Source organism: Sphaerodactylus townsendi, linkage group LG03, assembly GCF_021028975.2.
Source record: "Sphaerodactylus townsendi isolate TG3544 linkage group LG03, MPM_Stown_v2.3, whole genome shotgun sequence".
Taxonomy (NCBI): Eukaryota; Metazoa; Chordata; class Lepidosauria; order Squamata; family Sphaerodactylidae; genus Sphaerodactylus; species Sphaerodactylus townsendi.
Genome location: NC_059427.1, coordinates 28,908,705 through 28,920,995, shown reverse-complemented (window position 1 = coordinate 28,920,995; position 12,291 = coordinate 28,908,705). Strand labels below are relative to the sequence as shown.

Here is a 12,291-nt window from a genome sequence, read left to right as displayed (position 1 = left end):
CAAAAGCAAAGATGCTTTCTTCAGATGTACAGAAAATCAGGGATTGATCCACCAACCCTCCTGCCTGTTTTATTTTTGCATAATGTTTTCTTTTAGAGACAGCTATTCAGATCAGAAGCTACATGCCTGTCAGGTTTTATTGGAGTCATCAAAAAGCATTTAAAAATTAGTAAAACTGATTGTTCAAGGCTCACTGTGCAGCCTCAAAATAAAACAGGAATCTTTTGACACAAAGTCTAAATTATTCCCCCCCACCCCCAAGACTTCCAGCCTCATGTAGAATAGTCTAAAGTGAAGGGTTATTTAAACCACAGACTGTCTACCAAATCAATCCCCCCACTCCAAATTCTACCAGTAGAAACATTATTTATCAGGGCAATCATGCAAGTCAGTAAAAACTATCCAGGTGAAAGTGATGCTAGAGGAGAGGCCCACATTTTGCTGCAGCAGCAGAGCGGAATGCGTCCCTCTTGGTTTCATCTATTATTTATTTATTTAGATGATCATACCTTTTTTTTCTCCTAAAGGGGCTTATATTGTTCCTTCCATTTTATACTCATAACAACCACCCTGTGAGATAGGCCAGGCCAAGAGAAAGAGTGAATGGTCCAAGGTCACTCAGCAAGCTACCATGACATTCGAACCTGGTCTCCCACATCCTAATCTGACTTTTCCAGCACTGCACTAACTTTTGTACAGGTGAATGCTACCTGTATTGGGCTTCCTGGCTTCTATCTTAGTGTCCCAAAATTCATTATAAGGTGGATTCTGCATGGGCCAAAAACAGCGGTGTGAAAATGGTGTAAAATGGTTTAAAACAGTGGCACCATTTTCACACCACTGTTTTTGGCCCATGCGGAATCCGCCCTAGACACTTAACATCACACTCCAGCTAGCCATTGTTGTCTACCTTTTTTTGAAAAAAAGAGTCCACTATTATTTCTTGCAACCAAGGACAAAGCAATCTACACAATTATGCAGCCCAAGCCCACTGAAATCAGTGAAGACTGAAATACATCTATGCTGAAAGTGCATCTAAAGTACTACTGTTATAGAGGCAACTTCTAGCTGGTCCCACTTGATCTATTTGGCAAGGAAACATCAGCAAGAATTTCATGTAGTCAATCTCTGTGCTAACAGTAATAAAGATAGATCAGTTTTGATTAGCAAAACTGAGAGAAGGTTGAAAGGTTAAATTACTTCTCTCCTTGTGGGGCTCTGATCCAAACTGGAAGCATGTACACTCGCAATCTGCCTTTGGCAGACAGAGATCCATTATTTATTTCTTTATTTATTAGTTTTAATATCCTGCTCCTCTCCTATTGGACTTGGGGCGATGTACAACAATTCTGAAACAATAAAATATTTGAAACAAATAAATAACACATTCATAAATACAATAACCAAGTGGTGACATTTTTAAATTGGAACTTACACATCAAGGGGCAAATTGATGGTCAACAGTTGATTAAAGTTTGAGAAAGTTGACAAGGGAGGCCTCCAGAAGTTAACTGTAGCTGCCTCAACCACATCTGGTGGAACATCTGTCTTACAGACCCTGTGAAACTGTCACAACTGTTTTCACCACAACTCTAAGCTATCCTGAGGAGGGAAAATACTTTTTGGCCGTTTCCGCACGGCCCGTAAATGGCGCCCTGGGGACGGGAAATACGCTGCCCCCAGGGAGTCATTCGCACAGGCGGCGCTGCTGCAACGCAGCAGCGCCGACCTGACTCTGCTCCCTCTCCCCCAGGGCGGCGTCAAGCTGCCCTGAAAAACAACCCTTTAAAGGGTTGTTTTTCCTTCAACAGCGTGTTCCCGGCGGCGCGGTGCGAACAGCACCGCCGGGAACACGCTGTTTCCCTTCCCCGTCCGACTCACCTTGTCCTCGTCGTCACCTGCTGGCCCGTCGAAGCCCGCTTCCGCGCTGTCCTCCGACCCCTGGAGGTCGGAGGGCAGCGTGGGCGGGCTTCAACGGCCAGCAGGCGGGACTCATTTGTGACAAGGTGACTCCATCGGGGAAGCAGGCGGCTCTGCGAGCCTCTCAGAGGCCCGTCCGCATCACCGCATCTTGCGAGCGGCCCCTCGCCTCCATGCCAGCGGAATTCTTGCCGGCGTGGAGGCGCCCTTACGGCCGTGCAGAAATGGCCTTTGAGAGCTGAATTTTTTTCTGGATATGTATGTATGCAAACAGGTAGTGCGGCAAATGGTTCAAAGATGTAATAGCCAAAGATACAATTGCCACAGTCACAGATTGATAGATGCAATATATGCAGGGACCAGTTAAATGCCTGGAAAGAACTACATCTCATGCACTACACTCAGTGTCTCCACAAGCTATGCACCTCAGGTTTTTCCAACCTATTGTTTTTGGCCACTTCCTTCCACCATTCAGTCAAGGGCTGCTTCATGCATTACGAAGTCCACATGGCAAACATGTGGCCACCATGAGTCTGAATCAGACATGTTAAAAACGTAAATTCCAGTAGTACATGGGCCAAGTTCTGATCTAGTTGTACTTGGGCCAAGTTCTGCAACACATGTGAAGATGCTTCATGCATCTTCCTGACCAGAAATGGTCCTAGGGAGTTGCTATTTGCTCCATAGGGGATAGTTACATGCAATAAATACAAGATTTCCCAATCAGCAAGCAGTGGCATCCCAGGGCCATTTCAGGTCAGCAAAAGTAGCTCCTACTCCACAAATGCCATAATCCCAATCCAAATCAGGCCTTCATGAATTCCTGGCTGGTAACTAACAGAAGACACATAGAAGACACATACACTCAGTAGTGTGTTAATTACTCCTCACCTTCCTTGTCTACCTAACACTCCTGTCACTCATCCCCTCTGCCTGTCAACAACTGCTTATATGCCTAGGAATATTAAATACACTTCAGCTTTGGTTCCTTCACGTTGACAGGCAGACATCTTTGCATACAGAACAATGAGGAGGTAAAATGGCTTCTACGACTTCAGAATGAGGTTGAGAGATCACCTTTTAAAAACTGCCCCCTCCTGAAAACAGAGACAAAGCTAGCCCAGCATTTCTGATTGACTCCTTCCATGGAAAACCATTCCAAAATAGTATTTTCCATATGTACCTAAAGTATATTTCACTGTCTCAAAAGATTTCCACTTAATTCTGCTATGAGTAAGGAGTGCAGTTGTTGTGGCAATAGCCAACTATCTAATCACCTGGAAACGCACATTCTGACAAGGCAACAGTTTTCCCCTCCTTGCAGCTAGGGAATGTATTTTATGTCATTCCTCACCTACCACCACCTTGCCCCACTCCAGCTTATAGATGGCCACTATCACCTTCAATTTGTCTTCATCCTGAGTGAACACTGGAATCATAATTGCAGTAAAGCGACATACCAAGCCACTATCAATTATGAGCAAGTGACTGCAGCACAAATCATGTTTCAAGAATCTTGTACAAAGGATATCTGTAGGTTGTACCTATGGTATCTGGTTTAAGTACTTTGTACCTGAACCAAATAAGGAGAAGGCTCAATGTGCACTATGTAGCACTGCATCTAAAACATTCCCCTCCTCCCCCCACAAAAAATCAGTGAAACATTTTGAGGGTGGAGTATGGAGGAGCTATACTTAGATACTGGGAAAGATTAAACAATCAGTTATCTTAGTCAGATTTTCCTGAAGTTCCAAATCAATTATGCTGTACAGTCAAGGTGCATAATCTTTTGGAAGGATCACATTAGACCTCTGCATTCACTTACAGAGTGGTGTAGTGGTTAAACCACTGAATTAGGATCTAGGAAGCCCAGATTCAAACCCCCCCCCCCAATCATGGAAGCTTGTAGATAACTTCAGCTGAGTCACACTCAGCCTCGACCTGTATTTGGATGGGAGACCTCCAAGGAATACCAGGGGCACGTTGCGAAAGCAGGCAATGGTAAACCAACTCTGAACTTCTCTTGCCTTGAAAACCCTGCAGGGTCACCACGAGCCTGCTGTAACTTGACAAAAAAAAAATCACTTGGAGAGGCACACAAGCTCAAAGAATCATGGGTACTCCCGAAAGGTACTTTTGCTACTTGCTTTCTGGAAGATTCAACCAGCTGTTAATTGGCATTGCATTTCAATGCCATTTGCAAGTTGATTATGTAAACAAGCTTAGCTCTCTCTCTCAGTGAGAAACAGTCTTACACACTCTGTCTGTGTCTTTGCAACTTCTCTTTCAACCAGGAATCCCTGCTAACAGCAGGCAGGGCATTCATTATCTTTAGAAGATCTCATAGGCACAGAAAAAAACAAACAGAGCTTGAAAAACACACATGCTCCTTCATAGGTGTGTAGGTCAGCGTGGTTGTGATGATCTGAATTTACCTCCAAGGAAATCCCAGTACTCAAGTTTTCTACTCTTGAAGGTGACTATGATGTCATGGTTAAAAAATATACAAGCAACACATCTCATGTGGGTCTAGATATTGTCTATATGGTTGCTGTTAACCGTAATAATAAAAACATTCATATGAGTGACAGATAGGGTTACCAACAGGCTGGAAGACAAATGTCCTATCCTTATAACAAAGGCTTAATGTGTGGAAATGAACAGCAGAAGTTTTTCATGGCGTGGAGATAAAGAACATTCCCTCACGAATAAAGAGTTAACGGAGTGTTATTTAAGAGACAGGACATTGACAGCCCTAGGCAGTTGACAGTCCTAGTGGCAGCCTTTACACATAGTGAGACCAGAATACGACAGAGTACAGAGATGGGGACGATAGTGCTATTTGGGCTGCATAAAAAGAAACATACTCCATACAGTAACATCTCTTTTAACACTAATTACATTCCTGAAAAGAGATTAGTAAGTGAAACAGCTCTGTAAAAGTTTCCAATAATGCTAATTATCATAGGGATGTAGTCACATTTCTTACATGTAAGCAACATACAAGATTAGAAAGTGGCAACGGGGGGAAGTGGGAACTACCAGCTGAGAGCCCATCAGGGTCCTGTGGTGGAGCATGCTGGGAAACCTCTCCAGGTTGCCTTCCATATTGAGGCTTATTTCCAGAACAACTTGTGACCACCTCTTCTGACCCCTGCAACTTTTGCTGAAACCTAGTGCCTATTTGTGCAGATTTTATACTGATCTAGGACATAGTAGGGAGGTGAGTAATTCCCCCCCGCCACAGCAGTGCCACATAACTTTCAGTCCAGTCATGTTTACTTCTAGTTGGGCTGATTATGCCATGAAACACTAGTCAGCCCACTTTCCCATACTTTATTTTTAAAAATTACACACAGGATGAAGAGTGGCTATAATGAAAAACCTTTATAGGAGGGATTATTGCATAGTGGTATTACTGCATAATGCAAGACAAGCAAGGCAAATGGTTAACCTGTTCACTAGTTCCTCAAGCCAACTCAAAGCCACAACAATACTGCTGCAGACACCAGAGAATCCAAAGTGATTATGAGAGATCAATATAGGATTCACAACTTCATCCAGAGTGTCAGATGCATTATTTGCTGCTCAGTCCTTGCTCTCAGATGATGGTCCTTTGAGCCACTGCAAGAAGCCTGACTTCCCAATGCAAAGATAAACATGAATTTGCAATACAGATCCCTATTACACACTCCACTGCCTCCTAATAACACTAAGGCTTTCCTGGGAGTAAGCCCCTTTGAACAAAATGGGGCTAACTTTTGAGTAGATCTGCTTAGGATTGCTCCCTAAATAACCCGAACACGTTAGTAGAAAGCCAAGAAACAAAATGACTCTGCTAACAGGAATAGCCCCCCCCCCCCCCCAAATGTAGCATTTTTTTAAAGGCAAAAAGAAAAACGGGTCATATCACATGCATTTAAGACTCAAAATGAATCAGCTGTAAATCTGGCAATTAAGGGACATAATTGGTCTGTTCTGAGCAAATGTGCCAAAGACTTCCAACTGGCTCAGAAATTTACCGCAACAAGAATCAGTGGAAGGCTGTTAGTTTGTTCTTTTAAATTTTAAATGGCAGCTAGTCTGGAGCATTAAGTGCAAGAAAAATGGAACTGGAATCCCAAAGTCATTAAGCAGAAGGACAAATTAATAAGATGGATCTGTAAACACAGTGTAACTGGTGGAAAAACAAAGCAAGGCAAGCAAAATGTTGCCACTTTGAGTATTAACAAAGCTTTCAAACAATCGCCTGGTTAGTTTCCACCTGGAAATTAGCCAATTAAAAGACATTTAGTCATTTTATGCAAGTTTTTAAAAATAGTCTATTCAGCCAAAAACATCAATATCTAACAGTAAAGAATTAAAATTTGTTTTTAAAAATAGTAAAATTGCCATGAGTATTCAGGATACATACAACAAAATGACTGCTGGATCCAAAGCAGGAACAATCTAGGTTGGATACAATTATGCCATCCACTTCAGAAAAAACAGACTCTTGCAAGGCTGATGTTGAGTGAGCTTAAAACATATCAGTCCATATAATCATCACACACTTCCTATTGACTTCTCAAGAGAGATTTCTACATAGGGGTCAACAGTCCACCTTTAAGTGCCCACAAGCAGTCATGCTTTTCTTCCTCTCAAGAATATCACATTGCTGAACCAAAAATCCAGAAATATATCCTGGGGCTGGAGGAGGAATCTGTCCTTCAGTCTTGTCTTCTCTATCTCTCTCCTACATTTTTATCCTGCCCTTCTTCTGAAGAGCCCAGGGCAGTATTCAAGGTTCCATTTCCTCTATTTATTCTCATAGGAACCGTATGAGGCTGATAAAGCTGAGAGAGTAAAATTGGCTCAACATCATGCAGAGAACTTCATGGCATCACAGGTAACTGTCATCAGCAGACCATTAACAGGTATTTGGGGGACATCTTCAAGATACTCACTTTCCCCCCTTTGAACAGTCCAACTTGCACTGCTATGCTCAGCCTGCAAACAGAAGCAAGTGTTCCTTTCAGTGCAACTTGGCAGACTGGCAGAAGTGGAGAAAGGAAGATAGAAGGAAGGCCCATTTCTTGTTCATGGGAAATTGACTTCCAGTTGTGAGCTCTCTTGTGCCCCTTCTTTCATGGCTGAGATTTCCCCTTCCAATGCCCTATTCCAGTCAGCATTGCAGGACCCAGGAAGCCCACTGACTGATTTGGTACTTTCACCATGAAGCTGTAGGTATATGTCAGCATCTGAGGGCTCAAGTCACGCAAGGAGGAGGAAATGTGAAAAAAAATCAGAAAATCTCAAACATGTTGAAAAGAACTGGTTGTTTATTTTTAAACTCATGGGTTATTTCCCCTCCAGAAAAAAACACACATGGATATATATGTAAACATTGTTTTCTTATCATACTTAAACATTATGTTAGTATATAATGCCATTTATGTTTAACTTTTCATGAAAGGTATACAGCTGGGTATATTTACAAAACTCAGAAATGCAAGTCATTTCATTTCATTTAAACCATAATGATAATTATGGTTGTCAGTAGAATTCTGGATCATGTCCAAGGTTTTGGTTTTGACCTTTAAGGCCTTGAGTGGTCTGGGGATCTCGTATCTTAGAAACCACATCTTCCCATATCACCCTCGGAAGACACTGTGGTCCTCTGATAGCTGTCCCTGGCCCCATGGACATTAGGTTGGCCTCAACCAAAGCTATGGCTTTTCTGACCCTGTCTCCAGCCTGCTAGAACTCTTGGTTGGCTGACATTGGGGCAATGCAGGACCTTACCCAGTTCCGCAGGGCCTGTAAGACAGATATGTTCCACCAGGTTTTGAGTTGGGGCCACCCATTGGTCCACATTATCCATCTGAAGCCAGCCTCCCCAACTGTTCAATTTCCAGCTGGCACTTTTATTATGCAACCCTCTATTTCTTTCCCCCACCCAGGAAAAAAACTGCAGAAAAAAAGAGATTAAATTGGGATGTGATTAATATGGTTGGGGATCTAGGACCCCTTCTGAAATAGCCATCTTGAGGCATATATATAAATTTCTAGAACTCAGGTATTTGTTATTAGAATTCTAATATTTTAATTTTTGCAAGCCACCCTGAGCCTGGCTTCAGCTGGAATGGGTGGGGTAGAAATTAGAGACAAACAGGCAGAGATACAACATCAAGCTAACACATCTTGGAGTTAGATCTTGCCAACAGAAAACTTGAAGAACAGCAACTATCAATGTATTCATAATCCAAAGGACATCAACACAGCCTCCATTATACATTATCCAGAAACAGAAAAAAATCACTTGTTGGAACTTGGAAAAATCAACAACCCAACAAATAAAGATGAATATAATCTGATAATGGTTCTTAATAAGAGTCGAAAGCACTTTGAGAGATACCAATGTGGATATTTTCTTTTGCCTTCACACACCTCACTAAGTTTTGTATCATCTTGCATAGTTATTATTACAAAGGAAGAAAAAGGCAGTTATAGCAATGTTTTAAAATCTTGTTTTAAAAATCATCTCAGCTATTATTTTCAAAGACTTAATATTTCATAAGCATGTTTATACTACTTCCACCAGAAAAGAACAGAAAAGTGAAAACAAGAAAAAGTTGCCCCCCCCCCACAAAGTTTCTATTTTTTTCCCTTAGGCCTTCACATCCTTAAGTAGCACCAACAGGACAAAACATCCCCCCCCCAATTACATCCATATACATGAGAAAGTTGTATTACATATCAATACAAACAATCCACTGGTTGTATGATGCAAAACACAGACATCCCTGTAACTGACCATAAGCCAGTTACACACCCATATTCTTTCCTGTCTAATACAAAAGACATTTCATATACGTACCCCAGACCTCTTCCAGTACAAAAAACACCTAAGGTATAATGGCTTCAGCTTTGGTTTGCCATAGAACAAATAAAGATTTGTCCACAAGCTCTGTAAAGACAGGCAAACATGGTATAAAGTCAGAGTCTAAATTATAACAAGACAACAAATTAGTTTACAAGACCAACTTATCCTTAGGGACTTCCACTTAGATCCTTTACCCAGATGGCAAATTCCAGGAGCTGTCCGCACAGCTTCATGGGGCTCCTCCTGATGAGACCATAATTATAATGCTATTTACAGTCAACCTGTACAGAAAGTTTTTTGACTGCACCTATCTGATTGCACAACGATTGTCTAATCATTTGAGATAACCTTCTAGCCCTTACCAACAGCTACCTTCTCCACTCCCGGTATTCTCTGGTGGTCTTCAGACTCTGTATAAACCATGTGGCAACTCCTACTCAGCACTTTCGTCATCCTTGAAATAAGACGACATATGCTAACAACACATGCTCGGATTCACTACACACCGGTGAAGCTCCTAGGTTAGTTGAAGTACTGCTAGCTAATGCCAAAGGACTTGAACTAATATTTCCTTCAGAGATCACTTCTTCACATAAAAACTGGATCAAAAGACATCTACTCACAACAGGCACCCCAAGCCACTGACAGACTGTTCCTACTGAGCATTGTCAACAGCAGCTAAAACTTTTTTAAAAGTTAATTTTGACTTGACAATTACAGTAACAGAAAATATGTTCTTTGGAAGAAAACCATGGAAAAACAATCAACACATAATTGTCTGTATTTTTCCTTCAGAGAGATACAGATGTTTTAAATTTCACACAACAACCAAACAGAAACCGATCTGAAAGTGTTTCTTAACTGCATAAGTGACAAGAGCCAAAATAATTAGAAATGCATAATATTTGATTTTGGAAGCCTTAGAAAAAAGCACAGTGCTTCAATGTTGTAAGCAAACTACTGTCACAGGTGTATGTTTAAGCATGCTTGGAAATGCCATTCAACAAAATACCATTACACATAACAAGAAGGTGTTTTGAGCAAATAAACAACATTTTGGTTCTCCGAGGAGATTGTAGACATCCCAGCCTCAGATATCTACACACTCATAAGATATGTAAACAAACATATTCATGACATACATATATATTACATAATTCTTAGCCATTCAATGTTAGGGAAAATATGATTAATCCTCCATGACATGCTCTGAACTTTCCGTTCAGATAAGTTCTTCCTCCTCCTTCAGACCTACTGGCAATGGCTGTCATTTGACCTGCAGACTTCACTCTGAATAACGATCAGGGAAACAAACAGTGGCATTATTCCTCCAACCAATTATCTGCCTGCATTTACTGCTCAAGCCCAGAGACTAGTTTGCTAAACGCATAATAAAGCAAGCGGGAGAAGGAAGATTTGATAGCAGTGAAGAAAAATGTCTCCACTTGCCACTTAAATGAACGCTGAGCATTCCTTGGACAATACTTAACAAAACCAGGCCAAACACAATGGCTGGGATCTTGTACACTGGGATCTTGTACACAAGATTCAAAAAGTGAGGTATACAGTGTCAGGAGAACATGTTGTCAAAATAAGAGGGGAGAGGTTAGATGGCCTTTAAAAAGTGGCAGCTGCTACAAAGCAGAAGGGATGTAGAGACTCCTGGATCAGTTCAGGCACCATGCTTTCATCCGTCAGACCTGCTTGGGTTGCTTCAGCTGGCTGCTAAGAGGTTCATGTGCATATATACTCCATTCTGTGTTTACACTTCAGGTAACTCTCAGTAAGCCCCATTTCTACCAGCAGGGAACTTTGCCCCTCCACCTAACCAGCAAGGGTAACTCTGTTTCACTCTTTCCCAAGCTCAAATCGCTTCCCCACTGAACTTCACCTGGACCAGGAAACATGCACCCAAGCGAAAACACTCTCCTGGAATTAAAAAAGGGTTATCGCCCAATGAGGGGTTGCTGGCAAAATGCTGCCAAGCGAGTCACAAGCCCCAGCACCTTCCATCTGCAACACCTGCTGCCCACCCAAGGGGTGGGAGTGGGGGGCAGGAGCTAGATTTACAAACAGGGTGAGCGCAAGAACTCCGAAAGAGAAGACGAGGCGACCTCTGGGATTTCTGGGGGCATCCAAAGAGGAAGAAGGGCGGGAGGCATAAATAGGAGGTCACCCAACAGCCCCCTCCCGCGCAGGGGAGCACAGCCATTGTGGTCAGCCAAGCGGCCAAAGATCCTGAGCAGCCCCAGCCAGAGCCTCCCCTCAGCCAAATTGGCCCCCACCCGCTCCAGCCTCCCCTCGAGCTCCAGCCCTCCACACGGGCTGCCCGACTTACCCACTCCAGCACCCTTAGGAACGCCAGCGGCTCCTTCACCGCCCGGAAACCCCCTTTGGAGGCCAGCTGCAGAGGCAAACAGAGAGAGGGGCAGGGTGAAGCGGCCAGCTGGAGTCCCACCTCCCGCCCGCGAGCCCGCCGGCTCACCCTCCCGGGCGCGCCCCTTCCTTACCTGGTTGACCGTCTCCATCCCTGCGCGGCTCTCGGGGCGCGGGGTACAGCTGGACGTCCAGGGGCCAGGCGCGCGCCGCGGAGGAAGGCAGCCCCAGGAGCCCGGCCGAGCGCGAGGCGAAGGCGAGCTGCGCTCCCTGCCAGCCTCCCCGCCCGAGCCGAGCGCGCAGGGCGGAGGGAAGGCGAACAGGGGGCGGGCTGCCCGGGCTCGCGGCTCTCTCTCTCTCTCTCTCTCTCTCTCTCTCTGCCTCGCGCCGGGGTGCGAGGGTGCGCGCGCGTGGCTGTGCGCCGCTGGCCCGGGCCGTCGGGCGAGGGGGCTGAGCTGGAAAAGCGCGCGGGAAAGGTGCGACCCTGAGTCTCTCCCCCTCTCTCCCCTTCGCCAGGTGCTCGCCGCGCACCTCGGGCTGAGGAGAATGTGCGTTCCCGAAGGTCTCTCGCTCCGCTCAGCCTGCTGGCACAGAACCGCCTGGCACCTGGGGCAAGGAAAGCGGAGAGCGCGCGGAGGCAGGATGGGGTCTGCGCCCGCGCTTTTTGCTCAATCCCGGACTCAGGCTGGCCGTGGGGAAGAGGGGCGCGCAATCCGCGCCCCGGGGCGACCGTGCGTCACGCGGGAAATGCGCGAGCGCACCCCTCCAACCTTGACAATGGTTTCGAATGGGCTCTAACCCCCAGCCTGAATCCTTTCCCACAGCCACTAGCCGCGCGCCCGCCGGCGGGTGGTAACAAGCGGAAACCTTTCTGGCGGGAGAGCCGCGTCCAGCCTGCTCAGCCAGAAAAGCCCAGGAGGCGGCCTCAGCCATTGAATGTGGGCTTGATCGCGGAGTCCGAGCCTGAGGCGGTTGGCTCGAAAGTCAGCCCCACGGATTCAGCGGGGCGTGTTTCCAGGCGGTGCTACTGCCTCGATTCCGTGGGACCAAGCTCTGGTGGACTGGATGGGATGCTTTGCCTAGGGTTGGGCTGCATGAAGGAAGAGGGGGACGGAGTAACACGGAGATCC

General features: G+C 45.0%; 1 protein-coding gene across 1 annotated transcript in view; it reads right to left on the bottom strand.

Annotated features, from left to right (window-relative positions):
* The window catches only part of SYNPR (synaptoporin), a 207,827-nt gene extending 195,975 nt beyond the window's left edge, over positions 1–11,852 (bottom strand). Inside the window, exons 1-2 of the mRNA XM_048488507.1 lie at positions 11,296–11,852; positions 11,124–11,189 (exon numbers count right to left, since the gene is read on the bottom strand). Of these exons, the coding sequence (XP_048344464.1) occupies positions 11,124–11,189; positions 11,296–11,313 (84 nt within the window). The 5' untranslated portion in view covers positions 11,314–11,852. The remainder of the gene's footprint in view (positions 1–11,123; positions 11,190–11,295) is intronic.
* Positions 11,853–12,291: the final 439 nt, after the last annotated feature.